Source organism: Heterodontus francisci, chromosome X (genome assembly GCF_036365525.1).
Source record: "Heterodontus francisci isolate sHetFra1 chromosome X, sHetFra1.hap1, whole genome shotgun sequence".
Taxonomy (NCBI): Eukaryota; Metazoa; Chordata; class Chondrichthyes; order Heterodontiformes; family Heterodontidae; genus Heterodontus; species Heterodontus francisci.
Window position 1 is genome coordinate 3,011,763 of NC_090421.1, and position 24,931 is coordinate 3,036,693.

Below are 24,931 nucleotides of genomic sequence, written 5' to 3' on the forward strand. Positions count from 1 at the left end.
AATGCACGTATACAATGTTTTTCTATGAAACAAACCAATCATCCTTCTGACCTGTGGGAATGAGATTGTAAATTTAATACAAATTTATGACCACATTTCCATGGTCAGTTCACGGGCAGCATAGATGGGGATTGGGATGCAGGCAACCTGCTTGTTCTCTTGTTCATAGTTAGTATATGGAACAGAGAAAGACAGGTCAGAAAATTTAGAATAATAACCTTGAGCAAAAAAATTGATTCTAAAAACAATGATTAAGATGGTGTGGCTGTTAGTTCCTGCAGTTAATGTATGTTTCTCACCTGCCCTTCTTCTTAGGCGGATGACCATCCTTCTGCCAGCGTGGCTGAACTAAATCGTCAGATTGAGAAACTAAGTAAGGTGAGTAATCATAGAATGTTCCAGCACACAAGCAGGCCACTTGGCCGTTTAAATCTATGTTTGTGTTTGTCTTCACATGCGCCACCTAATCTAATTGCATCCCCCAAAACTAAGGTTTTGTACAAGTTCAGTAACACCTCCTTGCTTTTGTATTCTATACCTCTAGATATAAAAGTAAAGATTTTGTTTGCCTTTTTATGGCTTTATCTGTTTATCTTGTAATTTTTTAGTGCTGCGTATCTGCTCCTCTTTACTATTTGAGATATACTTCCTTTCCCTATTCCTACTTCCAAAATGTATTACTCCATCTACTACATCCTTCAAATCTCTCCAATCTTTAATAGCATTCGTCACAATTTGGAAATCCCCCAATTTAGTATCATTAGCCAATTTTGATATAGTTGCCTTCGTTCTCCACCTGGATCAATTGTGTATACAGTAAATGAGAGCAGGCCCAACACAAAGCCTTGCAGAATATCACTCATCACATCTGAGACAGTTCCCTTTATCCCTACCATTTGCTTTCTGCCCTCTAACCATCTGTCTATCCGTGTGACTACATTCCCCTTAATTCCATGTGCCATTATCAAGAGCCTCCTAAAACCCTCTCAGCAAGATGCACACATACACTCTGAATTTTACCCTTTTGCCTGTTGTCCACCTCCTCCCTGTAAAGTGCTCTGAGATGTTTCCTTTACACAGGGGCGCAATAGCAATGTACACCGTTGTAATTTGGTAACAAGTGCTGCAATTGCTTGTTTCCATAGCGACAAAGTTTTTTTGCACGAAAGCTGCTTCAAGTCTCCCAGACACTACGTGCCTTGTTATTGGGGCAGGACCGTTTCAGGCGTCGCTACTGGGTTTTTCCACACCTATGCGGGGTGTTTGTGGAAGGCTCGGAGGGATCACTAGGTAAGACTTACAATGCCAACTGTTCTGTCGTAAATAGTCAAATAAATGCAATCCCATAGAGCCTACTGTTTCTATTTTAGGGAATTTCTTACCTTGATGCTGTTAGATGCTTTTCTGTAATTTTCCCAGCAAAATCCATAATCTAATCAGCCCTACTTTTCCCCCAATTTTCTCTTCTTTCCTCCTCCCTCCCACTGAACCCCTTGACCAAAGGCACAGACTCCTGCTGAGGTACAGTTCCACATGTCCCAGCAGGGCTTCAGTACCTTAACCCACTGCCCATTTGCCATATGTGTGTCTCGACACAGAGTGCTGGCAGAATATCAACTGTTGGAGGGATCAGAGTGGGCCTGAACCTGACCTCACCCAATCTCCAGACACACACATTTTCCAAGAACTCTGCCCAAAGAAATGTGCTGTGGCATGGGTCACTGCTTTTAGGAGAAGAGGGAAGATTATTGAGAGGGACAGAAAGAAACGGCAGCTTGGGAGGAGGGGAAATTTGGGGTTTTGAAACTCTGCACTTATTGGGCATATTCAATTGAGTAGAAATTATTCACCTTCCAGCATTCTGATCTGTACAATGTATTTTTAATGAGGAAATGTCATAATTCATGCTTGATATCCCTCTCCACCAGGTACTGAAGAGTTGGAAGCCGAAAGGAATCAACACAACCTCATTGAGATTGCCCCAGTTAAAGTGGAGTCGAGGGATGTACCAGATGAGAAACCAAACACTCTGGGTAGGCCAGCAGATAACCGGCGGAGAAAGTGTGAGACAGAACTGGTCAACCCAGAGAACCCAAAGCGGCACCGAGCTGCTGCAAACGCCAAGCATTACAGTGACACTGTAGAAGACACACATTCCACCAATCAGACTCTTCATAATGTTAACCAATCAGGTGTTTTTTTAGCCTGGCTGAGCATCCTACAGAACTCGGTGTCAAACCTCTCTCTTCCTACACCTCAGTGCAGCACCAGCAAAGACAGCCCGAGTGCCATCTCCCCAGAGGTGCTACTGGCTAGCAATCGGAAGCTATTTGATCTCAGTGTCCCAAACTCGGAGCAAAAGGTCAAAGAATGTGCCGAGAAACACGGACAGTGGTTCAGCCTTCTACCCAGAATGCCCTGTGATTCCTCTTCTATTACCCACCTTCCATTTTCTTCACAACAAACATTGCTGAATCAATCCCAGAGACTGGATTCAGATCCAAGTCAACTGAACCACAGTGCAGTAAAGCCGCCTGCCTCTGCTGCTTTTACAAAGTCACAGGTATGTGATTTGTATTTTTGGGTGCAGGAGACGAGAGGGAAGAGGAAGGATGTGAATCTAAATTGGGAATTTTAAATTATGAACGTCATCATGTTGACTACTTCAGGGGGGACCTTTGATCTTTGAGCCTTGGATTAAAAGCCCCACAGGCTGATAGCTACCAGAATGCTAGATGAAGTGAATTTGAGCTGTCTCAATCCAGTTCCTAGTGGGCTTTACAGAATTACCCAGCAGAAATATCACAGTGACCAATATCTCACTCAGAAAAGCCAGAATGATGGCTGGTGCAGGGAATGAAAAATACCCATGGCTCGGCTGTGGGTGTTTCTTTGGGCGTGGTATATTGTTGGGACAGAGTGCAGGGAACGTTTCTGTGTACATGACTGACATACAAATCTGACCTGGACATGTTGGTGTTCACTGGCACTGGGGACAAAAAGTGGGAACATTTTCATTGCCCAGACACCTTTTACCTGATTTAGAGCAAAAAAAAACGAGCAGTGTAGGAGGGGAGAATGCTCAGCCATGCTTCCAGCTCCTGGCTGCTATCTAGCAACCCCTGCTGGAAAGAGGGTGTGATGTTGGGTGATCATAAAATCATAGAATGATGCAGCCATTCAGCCCATCGTGCCTGTGCTGGCTTTTTAGGTGGTGAGCGGACTTGGTGGCCCTGAGGCTGTCAATCCTCGAGTTGTCTGCCGACACCTCACTGTGCAAAGTCACAAATGAAGCATTGCCACCTGAGCAAGGTACAGGAGGGAACCTACCAACCACGGAACAAGAACCCAACAAAGAGTTAATGCCTCCAGCAGAGGAAGGAAGGGGAGAAGGTTGACTGGAAAAGGTGCAGGGTGGTGGGGGAAGTAAAAGACTGATTTGGAAGGCATATTAAGTAGTTTGTACACATTAGAAGCAGGGAGTGCTCTCGTGAAAATGGGGTTGGCATATTGTTGGTGTACCATAGAGGGAGCTGTACTCTACATCAAAGCATGATACACCTGACCTGGGAGTGCTTCGTGCTGACTCTGGGACAAAGGAATTGGAATATGTTTCATTCCCTGGCAGTGACATCCTTCCCTTGATTGATGCTTTGCTTTTTTATCTGACAGTGTTTTCTCCTGATCTCCTGAAAGCTGACTCCCTGTGGGAAAGTGGTTCCAAAAGCAGTGGCTGCTTTCCAATATTTCACCCAAGTGTCCATTCCTCAGGCGTCAGCCTGGGCAGTGTGTGTCAGCAAGCTATTACATACACCGTGGACAGCATCACAGTTGTGACTGATCCTGTCCTTCCCCCATTGGCCACTCACAGCCACACCCACTTTTTACAAAGGCTATGGGCTACACTGGAAAGATCCCATTTACTGCCCAATGAATGCCACCTTCTTGAGCCACGGCAGACCTTTCCAGCAGGGGTCACTGCATAGCAATCAGGAATTAGAATTAGAATTAGAACATTACAGCGCAGTACAGGCCCTTCGGCCCTCGATGTTGCGCCGACCTGTGAAACCATCTGACCTACACTATTCCATTTTCATCCATATGTCTATCCAATGACCACTTAAATGCCCTTAAAGTTGGCGAGTCTACTACTGCTGCAGGTAGGGCGTTCCACGCCCCTACTACTCTCTGAGTAAAGAAACTACCTCTAACATCTGTCCTATATCTATCACCCCTCAACTTAAAGCTATGTCCCCTCGTGTTTGCCATCACCATCCGAGGAAAAAGACTCTCACTATCCACCCTATCTAACCCTCTGATTATCTTATATGTCTCTATTAAGTCACCTCTCCTCCTCCTTCTCTCCAACGAAAACAACCTCAAGTCCCTCAGCCTTTCCTCGTAAGACCTTCCCTCCATACCAGGCAACATCCTAGTAAATCTCCTCTGCACCCTTTCCATAGCTTCCACATCCTTCCTATAATGCGGTGACCAGAACTGCACGCAATACTCCAGGTGCGGTCTCACCAGAGTTTTGTAGAGCTGCAGCATGACCTCGTGGCTCCGAAACTCGATCCCCCTACTAATAAAAGCTAACACACCATATGCCTTCTTAACAGCCCTATTAACCTGGGTAGCAACCTTCAGGGATTTATGCACCTGGACACCAAGATCTCTCTGTTCATCTACACTACCAAGAATCTTCCCATTAGCCCAGTACTCTGCATTCCTGTTACTCCTTCCAAAGTGAATCACCTCGCACTTATCCGCATTAAACTCCATTTGCCATCTCTCAGCCCAGCTCTGCAGCCTATCTATGTCTCTCTGTACCCTACAACATCCTTCGGCACTATCCACAACTCCACCGACCTTAGTGTCATCCGCAAATTTACTAACCCACCCTTCTACACCCTCTTCCAGGTCATTTATAAAAATGACAAACAGCAGTGGCCCCAAAACAGATCCTTGCGGTACACCACTAGTAACTAAACTCCAGGATGAACATTTGCCATCAACCACCACCCTCTGTCTTCTTTCAGCTAGCCAATTTCTGATCCAAAGCTCTAAATCACCTTCAACCCCATACTTCCGTATTTTCTGCAATAGCCTACCATGGGGAACCTTATCAAACGCCTTACTGAAATCCATGTACACCACATCCACTGCTTTACCCTCATCCACCTGTTTGGTCACCTTCTCGAAAAACTCAATAAGGTTTGTGAGTCACGACCTACCCGTCACAAAACCGTGCTGACTATCGCTAATGAACTTATTCTTTTCAAGATGATTATAAATCCTGTCTCATAACCTTTTCCAACATTTTACCCACAACCGAAGTAAGGCTCACAGGTCTATAATTACCAGGGCTGTCTCTACTCCCCTTCTTGAACAAGGGGACAACATTTGCTATCCTCCAGTCTTCCGGCACTATTCCTGTCGACAATGACGACATAAAGATCAAGGACAAAGGCTCTGCAATCTCCTCCCGAGCTTCCCAGAGAATCCTAGGATAAATCCCATCTGGCCCAGGGGACTTATCTATTTTCACACTTTCCAAAATTGATAACACCTCCTCCTTGTGAACCTCAATCCCATCTAGCCTAGTAGTCTGAATCTCAGTATTCTCCTCGACAACATTTTCTTTCTCTACTGTAAATACTGACGCAAAATATTCATTTAACACTTCCCCTACCTCCTCTGATTCCACACACAACTTCCCACTACTATCCTTGATTGGCCCTAATCTAACTCTAGTCATTCTTTTATTCCTGATATACCTATAGAAAGCCTTAGGGTTTTCCCTGATCCTATCCGCCAATGACTTCTCGTGTCCTCTCCTTGCTCGTCTTAGCTCTCCCTTTAGATCCTTCCTGGCTAGCTTGTAACTCTCAAGCGCCCTAACTGAGCCTTCACGTCTCATCCTAACATAAGCCTTCTTCTTCCTCTTGACAAGCGCTTCAACTTCTTTAGTAAACCATGGCTCCCTCGCTCGACAACTTCCTCCCTGCCTCACAGGTACATACTTATCAAGGACACGCAGTAGCTGCTCCTTGAATAAGCTCCACATTTCGATTGTTCCCATCCCCTGCAGTTTCCTTCCCCATCCTACGCATCCTAAATCTTGCCTAATCGCATCATAATTTCCTTTCCCCCAGCTATAATTTTTGCCCTGCGGTATATACCTGTCCCTGCCCATCGCTAAGGTAAACCTAACCGAATTGTGATCACTATCACCAAAGTGCTCACCTACATCTAAATCTAACACCTGGCCGGGTTCATTACCCAGTACCAAATCCAATGTGGCATCGCCCCTGGTTGGCCTGTCTACATACTGTGTCAGAAAACCCTCCTGCACACACTGGACAAAAACTGACCCATCTAAAGTACTCGAACTATAGTATTTCCAGTCGATATTTGGAAAGTTAAAGTCCCCCATAACAACTACCCTGTTACTCTCGCCCCTGTCGTGAATCATCTTCGCTATCCTTTCCTCTACATCTCTGGAACTATTTGGAGGTCTATAAAAGACTCCCAACAGGGTGACCTCACCTCTCCTGTTTCTAACCTCGGCCCATACTACCTCCGTAGACGTGTCCTCAAACGTCCTTTCTGTCGCTGTAATACTCTCCTTGATTAACAATGCCACACCCCCCCCTCTTTTACCATCTTCTCTGTTCTTACTGAAACATCTAAATCCCGGAACCTGCAACATCCATTCCTGCCCCTGCAGGAATGAACTGGGTAATGAACCCGGCCAGGTGTTAGATTTAGATGTAGGTGAGCACTTTGGTGATAGTGATCACAATTCGGTTAGGTTTACCTTAGCGATGGGCAGTGACAGGTATATACCGCAGGGCAAAAATTATAGCTGGGGGAAAGGAAATTATGATGCGATTAGGTAAGATTTAGGATGCGTAGGATGGGGAAGGAAACTGCAGGGGATGGGAACAATCGAAATGTGGAGCTTATTCAAGGAGTGGGAACCCTGGCTGTGGTCTCTCCGTTCCCCAGCCCAGAGCACTGAGGCCTCAACTACTGATCTGGCTGAAATTCAATATAGAACAGGAAGCAAACCTGGAGCCCTCTGGTTTGTGTGACTCAGTGCTACACTGCTTGATTCCTTCACTCAACACTGCCGCTTGAGGAAACCTTTTACCTTCTTGAAAATACAGTAGATGTTTCTAAAATGAAATTCAAAGTATTCTGGTGGCCCCTCGTCTGGGGCCTGTGGGGTGGTCCAGACTGCTTTTTCAGTAGAGTACATTCAAGCAGTACATGGCTCTGCTCACCACTCTCTTCATTCTCCTCTGCTTTTCCTTATGCCATTTATGGACATTCCATTTGATGGGGCAGTCCGTGGGCTCACTGGATTCCGCTGCTACTTATGAGACCTCAATCGCAGCACCTCTTGAAGCTGGCCCCTCTGTGACCAAAGGGAAGGTGAAATCTCATCAGTGTGGCGGTGCTGCTCAGAACGAATGCGTATTGCCACGGATACCTCGGCGCCGTGGGCGACCATCAAAATTGCTGAAAGAGATTAATCAGCGCCAACTGAAACCTATTCCAGCAGGTGAGATTTGTTGGTGATAATAATGCTCACATTAAGTCAAATGAAACTTTGTTTTACTTTATTAGGGGAGGAGCATTACATCATGACATGTAGGATGGATTATTCTGCCATATCCTTTTAAGGCCATGAAATCACATTGCTGTTACGTGAACGCATGGGATGATTCCCAAACCGAGCGCTTGCAGTAAGGAATGGTGCTTGTGTCGAGCACTGGTCAGGAAATTGTGGACCTGTAGACCTTGTTCTCATGTCAATCTTTGAAGTTAACTGTCAAAAAGAAAATGAGTACAAAAAACCATAAAGAGGACATTGGCCACCCTGGAAAAAGCGACACAGCCATTTTATAAGCAAATGTGTCCCTTACAGGTGACCCCAAGGGATATATAGATTACTTATTTCCACAATTTACATATCTCCCTATTAGCCATAAATTGAATCTGTGTACGAATCCATTTGCCGTTTGAAAACTTCAATATTACCTGCTTGCCCCACATTCCATCAACACCCTCGTGTCCTCATTCGTCAACTCAACCCACATTGTCCATCTATTTATGTGAGTGAAGAATAGTTATGCTGTAAATTAACTTCAGTGTTTAATTGGTGGCATAAACAGTAAGAACAGTTGTCGATTGCTTTGTAGAAAACTTGTGACATTAAATTACAGCCTTTTACTCACTTCCAGTCACTTGTTATCTTTGATACAAATATATTGTCGTTTCACCAAAATAACAGATAGAAAATCATGCTAAGGACTAACAGGCTATAGATTCAAACAGTAATTAACCAGAGGATTAATACAGGAATTATGCTGCTATTAAGCTACATTCTAGGGCTAATGAGCCTATATAATAGGGTTAACCTAGCACAGCTCCATTTCCAGTGTGAGTGTCTCTAAACAGGAGTGTGAGACAGAGATAGGAGGATAACACTGTAGGGCCAATTCTGTGACCTGCACTCACATTTGTCAAGGATAAGGCTGCAGGCTGGGAGCAGAGCCTTGTAAAATGATTGTAGCTATCTATGTTAAAAGAAAGACTTGCAATTCCAAAGTACCTTATGCAAGAGTATAAGAGTAAAGGAATCTTACTACCAATATATAGGGCCTTGATGAGACCACACCTGGAGTACTGTATACAGCTTTGGTCGCCTTACCTAAGGAAGGATATACTTAGCTTAGAGGGAGTGCAACAAAGGTTCACTAGACTGATTCCTGGAATGAAGGGATTGTCTTGTGAGGATAGATTCAGTGGACCAGGCCTATATTCCCTGGAGTTCAGAAGAATGAGAGGTGATCTTATTGAAACATATAAAATTCTTAAGGGGCTTGACAGGGTAGATGTTTCCCCTGGCTCAGGAGCCTAGAACTAGGGGTCACAGTCTCAGGACAAGGGGTCAGCCATTTAGGACTGAGATGAAGAAAAATGTCTTCACTCAAAGGGTTGTGAATCTTTGGAATTTTCTATGCCAGAGAGCTGTGGATGCTCAGTCATTGAGTATATTCAAGACTGGGATCGATAGATTTTTGGATATAAAGGGATATGGCAATAGTGCAGGAAGGTGAAAGATCAGCCATGATTGTACTGAATGACAGAACAGGCTTGAAGGGCCTACTCCTATTTCTTATATTCTTTCACAACCTCAGAGCATTTCAATGCACTTAACAGCCAATGAAGTACTTTTTGAAGTGTGGTCACTGTTGTAATGTAGGAAAAGATGGCAGCCAATTTGTGCACAGCAAGCTCCCATAATAAGCAATGTGATAAAGACCAGATAACTTGTTTTATTAGTGATGATTGTTGAAGGATAAATATTGTCCCAGGACACTAGAGAATACTCCTCTACAAGGCAGTGCCAGAGGATCTTTTATGTTCACCTGAACAGGAAGGCAGGGCCTTGGTTTAACATCCTATTTGAAATAGGCACCCCTGACAGTGTTACACTCCCTCTGCCCTGTACTGGATTTTGTGTTCGAGAGTGGGCCTTGAATCCATAATCTCATGAGTCAGATTTAAGAGTGCTACCCACTGAGCCACAACTAATATGCACAGCTTGTGGTATACTTTCATGCACACTTTGTAGCTAACACCCCTGTTATATAACAGGGTAGCCTCTGACTCACTGTGAGCATTTCCACGAGTGATCAGCCAGTATACATTACATAATATATTTGAAAAATCTGTTTTTAACTTTTCAGTGTTGCTGTAAATTTGCAGATGGTAGAACAGAATTTTGTACAAGCAATTCATGATATGGAGTTATTTCTTTAACTGCTTTGCTTGAAATGTTTCACTTCATTCTCAAAAGTAGGCAAACCTAATGCTTTATCCAAGCCAAGCCCTGCAGTCAGTCAGTACCTATTGTTAGAACTCTCTCTATTGGACAGCAGTGGTATTGCAGCTCTTTAACAGGGATCAAACTTGTTTGATAAAAGCAAAATACTGCAGATGCTGGAAATCTGAAATAAAAACAAGAAATGCTGAAAACACTCAGCAGGTCTGAAGAAGGGTCATTGACCTGAAACATTAACTCTGCTTCTCTCTCCACAGATGCTGCCAGACCTGCTGAGTATTTCCAGCATTTCTTGTTTTTAGATCAAACTGGTTTGTATGGTTCAGCACCATACCTGCTGGTAGCTGCACTAAGCCATTTGTTATGACTTTGGTTTTTAAAGGATTATTATCTTTTTCGACTGTCATACAGTACTTGTCTTGCAGAGGCTATGCAATGAACAATGAACCCAAATTGCATGGAAACATACAAACTAGGAGCAGGAGTAGGCTATTCTGCCCCTTGAGCCTGCTCCACCATTCTATAAGATCATGGCTGATCTGTTTGTGGACTCAACTCCACTTTCCTGCCTACTCCCAATACCTTTTGACTCCTTGTTTGTCAAGAATCTATCTACCTCTGCCTTAAAAACATTCAATGACCCTGCCCCCACTGCTCTCCAGGGAAGAGAGTTCCATAGACTAATGACCCTCTGAGAGAAATAAAATCCTCCTCATCTTCGTCTTAAATGGGAGACCTCTCATTTTTAAACTGTGTCCCCTAGTTCTAATCTCTCCCACAAGGGGAAACATCCTTTCAACATCCACCCCACTGTCAAGTCCCCTCAGGATCTTATATGTTTCAATAAGATCACCTCTCATCCTTCTAAATTCCAATGAATACAGACCCGACCTGTCCAACCTTTCCTCATAAGATGACCCTCTTATCCCAGGAATCAGTCAAGTGAACCTTCTCTGAACTGCTTCTAATGCAATTATATCCTTTCTTAAGTAAGGAGACCAAAACTGTACACAATACTCTAGACATGGTCTCACCAATGCCCTATACAACTGCAGCATTGCATTTGCCTTCTTAATCACTTGCTGTACCTGCATACTAACCTTTTGTGTTTCGTGTACTAGGACATCCAGATCCCTCTGCATCTCTGAATTCTGCAATCTCTCTCCATTTAAATAATATATGTTGCTTTTCTATTTTTCCAGCCAAAGTGGACAAGTTCACACTTTCCCACATTATACGCTATCTGCCAATTGTTTGCCCACTCACTTAACCTATCTCTATGCCTTTGGAGACTCTTTGGCTGGAATTTTAGGCTCCCCCCCCCACGAGATCGGGCTGGCGGGGCGGGTGCAAAATTGAGTGGGAGGCAGGGAGGGGGTGTTCCTGACCCCCTCCCGCCCCCGCTGCAATTTTACCAGGTGCAGCAGCGAGAAATGGCCTGCCCGCCCCAGGCCAATCAAGGCCCTTAAGTGACCAATTAACTGACACTTAAGGGCCTCCTCCTGCCGTCGCTGGTATTCGACCAGTGGTTGATGGGTACCTCAGGCCCCCAGAATGCTGTCAGATAAAACCTGGCAGCCTCCTTGCGGGCTGGGGGTGGCCCTCCTAATCGGGTACCCTGTACCCCCTGGAGGGCCACACTGAAGCCCTGACCGACCCCCCCCACACCCCTTGCCTCGCCGGGGCCCGGCTGATTGTCCCCGGTGAGGCTCCAAAACCTACCTTTTTTCCAGGGCCGGTGTCCTTCATGCTACTGATGCTGAGTGCAGTTCCAGCAATGGCCAACACTCCCGGTAGCACTGCTGGAACTAAGAGCTTCAGGCCTGCTGATTGGCTAGCAGCTATTGGAGGCCGGTCTTCCTGCCTCAAGGAGGTGGCAGTCCCAAGTCCAATTAAGGACCTGGGCGTGGTGCCCCAGGCCTGGTGGAGGCCCGCTCACCCCCGACTTTTTGGCCGGTGGGCGGGGCTGCCCAACGTAAAGTTCCGGCCCTTACATCCTCTTCACAACTTACTCTGCTACCTATTGTTGTGTCATCAGCAAATTCCACAACCATACATTCTGTCCCTTTATCCAAGTCATTGATATAGATTGTAAATAGTTGAGGATCCAGCACTGATCCCTGTGGCACTCCACTAGTTACAGCTTGCCAATCTGAAAATGACCCATTTATGCCTACCCTTTGTTTCCTGTTAGCTAACCAATCTTCTATCTATGTTAATATGTTACCCCCCTATACCATGGGCTCTTATTTTGTTTAGTAACCTTTGATGTGGCACCTTGTCAAATGCCTTCTGGAAATCCAAGTACACCACATCTACAGGTTCCCCTTTTTCCACGTTGCTTGTTACTCCCTCAAAGGACTCTAATGAATTAGTCAAACACGATTTCCCTTTCACAAAACCATGTTGACTCTGCCTGATTGCATTGAGATTTTCTAAATGACCTGCTATAACCTCCATAGTAATAGATTCCAGCATTTTCCTAGATGTTAAGCTAACTGGCTTGTAGTTTCCTGCCTTCTGTCTCCCTCCTTTCTTGAATAACAGTAAACTGTCTACAACAATAAGTCTTCAATTTGCTCACTAACCAAACTATCACCATATGAAACAACGCAGTTACAGGCTAAACTTCCTACAGTATTTATTTCTAATTTAAACAACACACAGAAGTATCAGAACTTCCCTTATATGTATAGCATCAAAAGCTCATTAAAGCACTGAACACTTTTCTCCAGCAGAAATAGTCTTTTGTGTTTTTAAAAGTCTTTCCAAAATTCCACCTACACTGAAAAAGGGAATTGAATAAATACTTAAAGGGGCAAATTTTGCAGGACTGTGAGGAAAGGGTAGGGGGAGTGGGACTAATTGGATAGCTCAGTAGCTCTTTCAAAGAGCCAGCACATGCACAATGGGCCGAATGGCCTCCTCTTGTGCTGTAGCATTCTGTGATTCTATGACTGCAAGATCATCTCTTCTGCAATCCAAGGGTTATCCTTTAAGCTCAAATTGTCTTTGATGCCAGAACTGCTTAGCCAAGAAACAATACCATTTTTACATGTAACAATTCTAAAATACAATATTGCAAAAATACACCATGGAGTGCTATTGTGGAACTTCAGTATGGACCTTCTTGTCTTTGTTTAGCTGTGATAGCCAACAATCAAACTACTCCCCAACTCCTGATCCTACAAGGTGTCAGAGCCATGGCTCAATGGGTAGCCCTCCAGGACTTGAGCACAATATCTAGGTTGACATTCCAGTGCAGTACTGAGGGAGTGCTGCACTGTCAGAGGTGCTGTCTTTTGGATGAGATGTTAAACCGAGGCCCTATCTACCCTCTCAGGTGGACCTAAAAGATCCCATGGCACTATTTCAGAGGAGTTCTCCCCAGTGTCCTGGCCAATATTTATCCCTCAATGAACATCACAAAAAAATAGATTATCTGGTCATTATCACAATGCTGTTTGTGGGAACTTGCTGTGTGAAAATTGGCTACACTTCAAAAGTACTTGATTAGCTGTAAAGTGCTTTGGGGCATCCTGAGTTCATGAAAGGCCCTATATAAATGCAAGTCTTTCTTTTACTCTACATACATTCACACTTTACATAATTTTCTGAAAACATCAGATAGATGAACTGGAGCCTGTCAGCCATCTTGGATGTTATAGAAAGCTGGACAGAACCTGTTTTAACTTCAGATACATTAGATTTGGAAAGCTAACATTACTGTAGTATTTATTTACAATTTAAACAGCACATTATTAGAGGAGCTTGGATTTGGAGCTCCAAATATTCACTAATTCTATGTGTGTGTGTTTTTTTCTTTTGTAGAGATGCAGAAAGGCTGGTGGCACATTGACAACCTGGAGCAGCTAAATTTCTTGCTCAAAGCACTTCATCCCCGGGGGGTACGGGAAAAGGCCTTACATAAACAACTCCTCAAACACATGGACTATGTCAGTCAAGCTTGTATGAGAGAGAAAACAGGTAGGGCTCTGACTACTTTATAGGATTGTCAAAGTCCTATTGTGTTTTGTACTCCAGTGATGATAGTGGGTGCCATTTTCTTGAGGGCAAGTTTTATATTTCCGTACTTGACCATCTGATGTATCAATATTGTTTGCAAGCTCTCTTTGTGCAGTTTTTTTAATATCTCATTTTCCAAAGGTGCTGACTATTACGGGCTACAGTTCCCCAGCTGCCAACTGTCTCACCCAGTTGGCATTGTTCATATACAAACCTGGACAGTGAGTGTTGGCAGCCTATTTGACTGGAGAGGGCGTCACAGCTGAGCCCAGCCCTGTAGACACCTGAAACCCACACGATGCATTTTCCAGCAGGGATTACTGAATAGCGATCAGAAGCTAAACTCCATGCTGATTCTGCCCCTCCCTAACACACAGATGTTGAGTCCAATAGTAGCCCCATCTGAGATCTGTTAACTCCGTATTTATGCCCCTGATTTCTCTCCTTTCTTAGATTCCATCTTTAGCAATAATAACAAAGAGCAGTCCATTACCAAGGAAATGGTGGAGATGTGGAAACCAGAGAAGTGGGCATTTCCAGTCGACCTTGCAGCCCTGCGCTACCTTGAGGCACTGGAGCAGAGAGTGATATCTGCAAGTCTGCAGGTGAAGGTAAGAAAGTGTTGACAGACACTGTCTATCATCGAGTGGTGAATATACTGTGCCCATGGACAAATAGAACAATCGCAAACTGACTGACACTGGACTACCTGCTGTCCTTCAGTATACGCAATTAAAGACTTTCTGCTGCACTGGGACAGAGAAATAATTAAACAGTTACATAATTCAGAATTCCCTTTTCCAGTTTAGAAGTTACATGTTCCCTACACAGCAACAACTCACATTTAGTTTGCACCTTTTAACATAGCAAAAGGTCACCAGCAGCAGTACAAGAGGGAACTAAGGGAGATGGCTAACAGCACTGTCACAGGAAAATTTTAAGCAGGATTTTGAAGGCGAGGAGGGATGGTTTAGACATCGGACTGGAGGAGGTTGCGGGGTAGGGGGGAGGGGCACGCAGAGTGAGGCTGTGAAGGAATTATAGAAAAGGCATAGGAGTTTGAAGTCGATGTACTGAGGATGGAGGTCAGCAAGGATCAGGATGATAGGTGAATGGGGCTTGGTTCAGGATAGAATGGGGTTGATTGTGTTCTGCATGAGTTGAGTAGTGTAGGGTGGAGGACAGAGGGTGAGTACTGTTGAGTGTGAGGGTCTCAATGGCATGAATGAAGGTTTTAGTGACAGTTGGGAAAAAGATGAGCATTGTCTCAGAGGCAGACAATATTGATGATGGATAGGGCAAAGGGTTATGAAGCTCAGCTCATGGTCGAGCAGGACACCCAGGTGATGCACTGTTAGATTGAGCTTGAGTGGGCATCCAGGAAGGGGGATGGAATCCAGGGGCTGAGGTGCAGTTTCTGGTGGAGCCTGAACAAGATGACTTCAGTCTTGACAATGTTGAGCTGCAAAATGTTCTGGTTCAATCACTCTGTACCATGAGGTTGTGCACAGTGAAGGTGAATCAACCAGACTTGTACCCAGCAGTAATCTTCTGCTGAAGGGAGAAGGCCCTTGGTCGTTGTTGAATGGTCATGGCCTGTGGTGTTCTAGTGATAAAACAGAAGACAAGGTAAATGAGGAAGTAGTGGTTTGGTGACACAAACATGAATTTTAAGAGCTCGTGATTGTACGGAAGACTCAAGGAGGTAAAGAGTTCCACAGTTTAGAGACCCTGAGACCACATCCTGGTGAACCTCCTCTGCACCCTCTCCAAAGCATCTACATCCTTTTGGTAATGTGGCGACCAGAACTGTGCACAGTACTCCAGCTGTGGTCTAACTAGCATTTTATACAGCTCCATCATAACCTCCCTGCTCTTATATTCTATGCCTCAGCAAATAAAGGTAAGCATCCCGTATGCATTCCTAACCACTGTGTTGCTGCCTTCAGTGATCTATGGACAAGTACACAAAGGTTCCTCTGACCCTCTGTACTTCCTAGGGTCCTACCATCCATTGTATATTCCCTTGCCTTGTTTTTCCTTCCAAAATGCATCACCTCACACTTCTCAGGATTAAATTCCATTTGCCACTGCTCCACCCATCTCCCCAGCCCAATTATCATCCTGCAATCTCAGGCTTTCTTCCTCACTATCCATGACATCACTAATTTTCATGTCATCGGCAAACTTACTGATCATACCTCCTATATTCATGTCTAAATCATTGATGTACACTACAAACAGTAAGGGTCCCAGCACCGATCCGTGCTGTACACCACTGGTCACAGGCTTCCACTCGCAAAAACAACCCTCGACCATCACCCTCTGCCTCCTGCCACTAAGCCAATTTTGGATCCAATTTGCCAAATTACCCTGGATCCCATGAGCTCGCACCTTCTTGACCAATCTCCCACGTGGGACCTTATCAAAAGCCTTACTAAAGTCCATGTAGACGACATCAACTGCTATACCGTCATCTGCACATCTAGTCACTTTCTCGAAAAATTCAATCAAATTTGTTAGGCAGGATCGCCCCCTGACAAAGCAATGCTGACTATCCCTGATTAATCCCTGCCTCTCCAAGTGGAGATTAATCCTGTCTCTCAGAATTTTTTCCAATAGTTTCCCTACCACTGACGTTAGACTCACTGGCCTGTAATTACCTGGTTTATCCCTGCTACTCTTCTTGAATAATGGTACCACATTCGCTGTCCTCCAGTCCTCTGGTACCTCTCCTGTGGCCAGAGAGCATTTGAAAATTTGTGTCAGAGCCCCTGCAATCTCCTCCCTTGCCTCACATAGCAGCCTGGGATTTATCCACCTTTAAGCCCGCTAAAACAGCTAATACTTCCTCCTTTTCAATGCTAATATGTTCAAGTATATCATAATCCCCCTCCCTGATCTCGACACCTACATCGTCCTTCTCCATAGTGAACACAGATGAAAAGTAATCATTCAAAACCTTACCTACGTCCTCTGGCTCCACACACAGATTGCCGCTTTGGTCCATAATTGGCCCCACCTTTTCCCTGGTTATCCTCTTGCCCTTAATATACTTAGAAAACGCCTTGGGATTTTTCTTTATCTTGTCTGCCAGTATTTTTTCATGCCCCCTCTTCGCTCTCCTCATTACTTTTTCAAGTACCCCCCCCCCCCACTACACTTTCTATACTCCTCTAGGGCCTCCACTGTTTTCAGTGCTCTGAATCTGCCATAAGTCTCCTTTTTTTTTCCTTATCCAATCCTTTATATCCCTTGACATCCAGGGTTCCCTGGACTTGTTGGTCCTACCCTTCACCTTTACGGGAACATGTTGGCTCTGAACCCTCACTGTTTCCTTTCTGAATGACTCCCACTGGTCTGATGTAGACTTGCCTACAAGAAGCTGCTCCCAGTCCACTTTGGCCAGATCCTGTTTTATCATTGAAATCTGCCTTCCCCAATTCTGTACTTTTATTTCCAGTCCCTCTATGTCCTTTTCCATAACTACCTTAAATCTTAGAGTTATGGTCACTATCCCTGAAATGCTCCCCCACTGCAACTTCTACCACTTGTCCGGCTTCATTCCCTAGGATTAAGTCCAGTACCGCCCCTCCTCTTGCAGGACTCTCTACGTGCTGGCTCAAAAAGCTCTCCTGAATGCACTTTAAGAATTCCACCCCCTTTAAGCCTTTTGCACTAATACTATCCCCTCTAATATAGGGGAAGTTGAAATCCCCTATTATTATTACCCTATTATTTTTGCACCTCTGAGATTTGCCTACATATCTGCTCCTCTATCTCTCCCTGACTGTTTGGAGGCCTGTAGTACACTCCCAGCCAAGTGATTGCCCCCTTTATGTTTTTAGGTTCTACCCATATGGCCTTATTAGAGCAACCTTCTAAGATATCATCCCTCCTTACTGCACTAATTGCCTCTTTAATCAACAATGCAATGCCACCTCCTCTTTTACACCCTCCCCTATCACATCTGAAGATTCTATACCCTGGAATATTGAGCTGCCAGTCCTGCCCTTCCCTCAACCATGTCTCAGTGATAGCAATAATATGATAATCCCATGTGTTAATCAATGCCCTCAATTCATCTGCCTTACTAGTAAGACTCCTTGCGTTAAAATAGGTACAATCCAGCCTTGCATTATTCGCTTGAGCCTTAACAGGTCTACATTTACTCTGCCCTCCAGACTGGGGAACTTATAGGACAAAGGTTTGCACCATCAGTTCCCCAAGCGCTGACTGCAATTTGTAACTGGGATATGATGCCATGGGTCAGGTACTGTAAACGTTTCAAGCTTTGTTTTTGCAGACGTGATGTCATCAGATTGCACTTTCCCACACACTCATTGACCTCCATTGTATTTATATGTGAGCAGTGAAGTGATGCATTTGATTTGCACAGGGCTGGACCAGTCCAGACACTGACTCCACCCGGGACGACCTGGTGTATTTTGATCAGCAGTGGCTCATCTCAGGCGATGGGAAAGTGAAAGATGAGGAAGAGATGGAATTAATGCGGCGGAATAACAACCCCCTGGATTTGGCTGTAACGCGCTTGGCAACATTAGAGCTAAACGTAGAGCGGCGGTATTTGAAGGAACCGCTATGGATCCCAGTCTCGGGGAAACTGGAGAATGCAGGGACAGTGAGTTCCAATCCTGCAGAGTGTGTCAATAATGCTGAACAGCACAGGTAATTTACATTGTAATTTGTAAGACTCTTAAAAAGGGGGTCTCACTTCCCTCTAAGGTCCTGACCCCGTACTATCAATCACACGAAACAGACTTTGGATACAATTTCCACTTTATGCGGAACACCTTTATTAACTCACCAAGCAATATTATATACTTACAACACCAATTGCTCAGTTAGACCCACATACAGAAACTCGTTCCCAGGTGGTCAGATCCGCTGAACGAATTGTTCCGCACGACTTCCTGTGACTGATCAAGTTACACTTCCCGACTGCAGCAACAATATCCTTGTGAACTGTGGCTTTATACCCCTTTCTGACCCTGGCCCCTTGACATATAAGGTAATGTTTTGAATTGGGTCATCCAATTGGGTTTCTTATCAATCCCACCCTGGCTATGCAAGAGCACCTGCATGTGGTCATATCCTGCTCTCAGCAGGGGGGTGTCTTAAGTGCCTACCACCCATGGATGTCATATCTGCATCTTGATAAGGCAACAAGAAAACCATTCACATATATTTCAAAAGGCCATTGTCCACGAGTGTGGTTGTAGACAAGCTGTTTGATGTTGTAACAGCCCAGGCTACCACATCAGTGGCATGTCCTGACTTGCCTGTGTGTGTGTATATGTGGGGGTCCTTGTTCAGTTACATTGTCTTTTATTTTTTAAAAATCTAATATGAACCCCAGTGATGTCTTCGGTCAGAATTCTCCTTCCTTCATCCCGATGTCCTTCGTCTCCACGTTTTTACTACCCAGTGAGGTCCACATGCTGGTCCACATCACAGCTGGTTACATTTTACTTATGAACAGAACTGCGAGAGATATGAACAAATGCCTCACAGCGTAACAAAAACACAAGAGATATCCAGATGCCTTACAAATTATTTGTCACAATATGCAGTTACTTTCTAGACTAAATTTCCCAAGTATGTCTTGGCAGTATGCGAGCCCCTTCTGCTGCCAGTGCATATGGGACAATCACAGGAGCCTGGTCTGCAGTTTCTCGCTGCTTAAATGTAGAATAATAAGTACCTCAGCGTGTTGCAGAAGCACTGATATTTCAAGGAGCTTGCTGACTTTAAGACCTGGACTTTCCTCCTACCTCCCAGAGGAGGTTCAGAGCTTGATTTCCGTCTGCTGCCCCCCAACCAACCCCCGCGCTGACCCTGCTGTGACCCTGGTCCAATTTCCATCTTGGACCTCATTAAATATCCAGTGAAGGTTCCCAGAGGGATCTCCCCGGCCAAGAGGGAGTCTGCCACTGCCAAGGAGAGGAATGTGGCCTTGCTGCAGCACCAGTGGAGGAAGGAGCCGTGATTAAAGGGGCAGAAGTACCCCGGAGACCAAAGGCCTTGGACTGGATTGAAACTTCCTGCGGGTAAGTCTTTGGGACCATTATATAAGGAGAGATGCTTCTTCTAGGGCGCCTCACTCCAAGCAGCTAAGTAGGGGATTGCTACTGCTCTCCCAGGTAGCACTGCCAACCCAGAGACCCTTTGGAGCACTGCCACCCCAGAGACACCAGCTAGCACTGCTCCCCGGGGGAGCACTGCGGTTTGCCAGGTCCCATCTCCATGCCATCAATAGGTGCTGAAGGGCAGCTGATGGCCTTCCCAGCTGGGTTGGGGGATGGAGGAAACCTGAAGTGGGAGGTGGAGAAATGGGGTGGTAGACTTAGCTGCGGAACTTTCCCGCATCTTCTGCCATTATCCCACTTGAGTCACCTCGTCTAAATCCTGAGGTGGTTTTACTGCCTTATAAACAGCTCGTGTATTCCATATATTTCATGCTCCTCCCCATCTCTCTTGAAGGTGCAGATTCATGTGCAATCTCACACACATACACACACATACCAGAATAGTCTGTATGATTCAGTAGCACACACATGCCAAAAAAGCTATGGAATTAACTGTAGCAAAATGGAACCATGAGGATTCATGTGAAGGTTTATTTACTTTTTGATACTGGAAAATACCATGCAGTGAATACAGACCTGGATGGTGTACTGTTGGAGAGGTGTGGAGGTTGTGTAATAATGCTTCATGTCATTGGAGGGGAGATCATTAACCTGCTGTCAACTATGGATCTTTTGGATTGGTTCTGTGGCAATGGCAGCATTGTGGGAAGCATACAGGGAACAATATTATCCTTAGTAGTTTTCTTTGTGTCTTTCACACAGTAACGAAGGTCACATCTCTCCTGGACTGAGCGTGTGGCGGGAAACCTTACTGAAATGCACAAACGCTGCTCAGGTATTCATGTGCATCCAACAACTCGAGAGGGCCATAGCCTGGGAGAAATCTGTAATGAAAGTGGTAAGCGTGATAATTTAGTGCTGTTGTAAATGCAGCATGTCTTAATATTTATCTGATGACATACTATTGCATGTCTGTCTCTATCCATTTACTCTCTTATCCATTAGTAGCATCTACATGCCCATCTAGCATTCTCTCTCTCTCTAACCTGTATCTTTTACTCCCTGGCAAACATAGAAACATAGAAAATAGGAGCAGGAATAGGCCATTCGGCCCTTCGAGCCTGCTCCGCCATTCATTATGATCAAGGCTGATCATCCAACTCAGTAACCTGTTCCCACTTTCACCCCAGACCCTTTGATCCCTTTAAACCCAAGAGCTATATCTAACTCCTTCTTGAAAACATACAATGTTTTGGCCTCAACTGCTTTCTGTGGTAGTGAATTCCACAGGCTCACCACTCTCTGGGTGAAGAAATTTCTCCTCATCTCAGTCCTGAAAGATTTACCCCGTATCCTTAGACTATGACCCCTGGTTCTGGACTGCCCCACCATCGAGAACATCCTTCCTGCAAAATGTTATATGGGCTAGCAACCTGTTTCCAGGCCTCTAACACCGTCATTTGATCTTCCCTTGCTACCTGCTGCTCCCCCCCCTCAGGGCACATCTCCATTTGGCACTCCCATCAGCCTGGCTGTTATTGAGACTCACCAAGCTGGATACTTGTGGCTGGCTTGGGTCCTACTGCTGTCCACAGGCAGTGCGTCCATGCTCTCCACATGATCACTACTGTTGTAAATCTGAGTGGTCACCTACCCATCCGATACAGGAGATGGATTCTTACTTTGTGTTGCTGGTTGAGAAAGGGGTACATTTAATCATGTTTTACCATAGTCCCTTCTCCTGAAGACTGGAATACAATTCCACGAGCACACCTTCACTGAACAGTTATTGTGTATGACTTTGGATACTGAGTGCTGGTTCTTACTGGGATGAGAGGCATTAAAACTGAGCCTGATCCTGCCTCAACCCAACCCTAATGCTTTGTGTTCAGCTCACATCCACGACTGGGTTTAAACTGTGAAATTCAGTCACTGTCCTTTCCTGACTTTATTTTGCAGTCGTGTCAGATATGTCAAAAGGGAGACAAAGATGAGTTGTTATTGCTGTGTGACAACTGTGATCAAGGATGCCACACATACTGCCTCAAGCCTAAGATTATTGAGATCCCCGAGGGAGACTGGTTCTGTCCGATCTGCACAACCGCGGTAAGGATCTAGATTCTGAATTGGTTCCCAGGGTCAGACACTGTCTTTCAGTAAATTCCTTCTAAAGAGCATTTAAAGTTATAGTATCCCATTATTGTTGTAGTATCCAGCGCAGTACGCACCACCCTGCTAATCCAATCTGCCCCTCCCAGCAAAGGTTTACTTCTTGCTGATTTTCTATACCTGCCCCCCAACTTTCCTGAAGGTATTGCCCCCTCCCAGGGAACAGTTCCATGGACACCAGATCACCTTCAGTACTTTGGTTAAGAACCCATTCTCCAACCAAGGGCATGGACAGGGAATGTTGGTAGACTGTTTGACCCCAGAGGAAATTGGAGCCATGCCCAACCCAGACCCCTTCCAAACACTTCACACGCACATTTTCCAACAGGAGTAACTAGCTAGTGATCAAGAGGAGGAATCCTGGCTAATTATTGCCCTTCCTTACAATTGTCTTCCAACTAACTCAGCCCAAGTATCCCAAAGCTGGGACCTTCCAATCTGTGTGGCTCACTACCTCACCAGTGTATTGAGCTGGAGAGCTGAGACAGTCGATACTGCAAAGGCAAACTCTCACTTGTAGAAACAAGAACTTAATTGACTTTTGACTGAGTCAGTATCTGAGCCCAACTATTGAGCCTTCTCATCCCACTAGGTTACATTGTTTTGGGAAACTATTTGATACTTTTCTCCCTGTGTCGGGCTGTGGGGAACTCCGTGTCGGGCTGTGGGGAACTCCGTGTCGGGCTGTGGGGAACTCCGTGTCGGGCTGTGGGGAGCTCCGTGCCGGGCTGTGGGGAGCTCCGTGCCGGGCTGTGGGGAGCTCCGTGCCGGGCTGTGGGGAGCTCCGTGCCGGGCTGTGGGGAGCTCCGTGTCGGGCTGTGGGGAGCTCCGTGTCGGGCTGTGGGGAGCTCCGTGTCGGGCGGTGGTGAACTCTGATGGGCTGTGGGGAACTCTGTGATGGGCTGTGGGGAGCTCCGTGATGGGCTGTGGGGAGCTCCGTGATGGGCTGTGGGGAGCTCCGTGATGGGCTGTGGGGAACTCCGTGTCGGGCTGTGGGGAGCTCCGTGTCGGGCTGTGGGGAACTCTGATGGACTGTGGGGAGCTCCGTGTCGGGCGGTGGTGAACTCCGTGTCGGGCGGTGGTGAACTCCGTGTCGGGCGGTGGTGAACTCCGTGTCGGGCTGTGGGGAGCTCCGTGTCGGGCTGTGGGGAGCTCCGTGTCGGGCGGTGGTGAACTCTGATGGGCTGTGGGGAACTCTGTGATGGGCTGTGGGGAACTCTGTGATGGGCTGTGGGGAACTCCGTGATGGGCTTTATTTCTGTTTCCAGGCAAACGGCCGGTCTGTCAGGAGTGGAGTGTCACAGAGACAAAGCAAACAGAGAAGAGATGGAAGGCGTTCTGTAAACCAAGTCAGTAATGTTGAGGGTTTTGTCCCGCACTGCCCCAGAAAATACATGAAGAAGCAAAGAAGAAAGTGTCTATCGCGAGGGGGATCATCAGCTGCCAAGAGGAAGAAAATGTCATCCAGAAACCAATCCAGTGACCTCACGCTATGCGAGTAAGAGCCAGGAGGGAGGGGTCCTCGTGAACCATCTGGTCCCTGCATAAGGCTGTTTCATTACTGACGGCTTTAATTAATTCCATATTTATGTTCTAGACTGTCAGTAAAATAATGCTGATTTTCTTCTTCCAGTTTTTCTCTTCCCCTGAAGGTATTGTCTTGCTGGCCTACGGTTCCACAGCACCACACTCTCCATTGCCTCACCTTCGAGTGTCACTGGCCTATTGAACTGTGGGAGACATCACCACCAGGTCCCATCTATCACCAGCTATCGATCAGCAGTGGGAACCCTGGTTGATTATTTTTCCCCTCCCTACTCGAGACCAGCTGTAACTGCTACCATTTGTGATCAGTACAGATCAAGGATTGAACTGATATTTTCAGACGCTAATCTTTCTCAAGAGTCTGCCCAAGTCATGGACTAACAGAGCCCAGCCATTTTATCTCTATAATTGACCATTGTATGTGTGCGAGTGGCTTTGTGTGACTTTCTGTCTGTCTTGGGAGCTGTAGATGGAGAAGCTGCTCCTCTCCAACTGTGACATCCCCCAAACCCCAAACCCCAAACCCAACATACAGGCAGGAAATGGTAGTCACCACCCTGCCTAATCCAACCTGCCCCTAATTGTTCAACATAAGACAGCATACTCTGCAATCCTGTGTCTAGTCCTGGACAAATCTGACTGCATGATTTGAGACTAATGTTGAGAATTTTTCTCCACAGGGTTATCCTCATGGAAATGGAATCCCACGAGGATGCCTGGCCCTTCCTGCATCCTGTGAACCCACGACTGGTGCCTGGCTACAGGAAAATCATCAAAAGGCCCATGGACTTTTCCACTATCAGGGGAAAGCTCATTAGTGGGAAGTAAGTATCATTGTCTAGAGGGTCAGTGATGGTTGGAGGTTAAAGAAAGAAACAGTCAAATGTAATGGAGTCTGGATGGGGCTTTTTCAGGTAGAGACCTCATGCTTCTTATCATTTGTGTTTGTGAGTGGGAATTGATCAGAAGCCATTGATGCTGGAGCAAGGCATGCCCCAAGTGGACTTGGTCATTACGGTTTGTTGATGAGAGGATTGCCTGAGTTGGTACCCACTAATGGGATGGGACTTCTTAATAAGTACATGGAAAACTTCAACCCACTTCTCTACAATCTCCATTAGAGACTGGGGCCTATCAAGTGGGACACTTCTGGCCCAAATGACTCAGCACCACAAGAGGTGATTTTTTTTATTCTTTCATGGAATGTGGATGTCACTGACCA

General features: G+C 45.7%; 1 protein-coding gene across 4 annotated transcripts in view; it reads left to right on the top strand.

Annotated features, from left to right (window-relative positions):
• LOC137358608 (bromodomain adjacent to zinc finger domain protein 2A-like) overlaps positions 1 to 24,931 on the top strand; it is a 123,376-nt gene that overhangs the window by 92,857 nt on the left and 5,588 nt on the right. For 3 of the 4 annotated variants that reach the window (XM_068024662.1, XM_068024663.1, XM_068024666.1), the window contains 11 exons: positions 316 to 378; positions 1,146 to 1,290; positions 1,929 to 2,563; positions 7,354 to 7,570; positions 13,691 to 13,846; positions 14,339 to 14,496; positions 18,285 to 18,574; positions 20,758 to 20,893; positions 21,955 to 22,101; positions 23,433 to 23,662; positions 24,390 to 24,533. In XM_068024662.1, coding sequence (XP_067880763.1) covers positions 316 to 378; positions 1,146 to 1,290; positions 1,929 to 2,563; positions 7,354 to 7,570; positions 13,691 to 13,846; positions 14,339 to 14,496; positions 18,285 to 18,574; positions 20,758 to 20,893; positions 21,955 to 22,101; positions 23,433 to 23,662; positions 24,390 to 24,533 — 2,321 coding nt within the window. The remainder of the gene's footprint in view (positions 1 to 315; positions 379 to 1,145; positions 1,291 to 1,928; positions 2,564 to 7,353; positions 7,571 to 13,690; positions 13,847 to 14,338; positions 14,497 to 18,284; positions 18,575 to 20,757; positions 20,894 to 21,954; positions 22,102 to 23,432; positions 23,663 to 24,389; positions 24,534 to 24,931) is intronic. The other variant, XM_068024665.1, reaches the window with a different exon arrangement.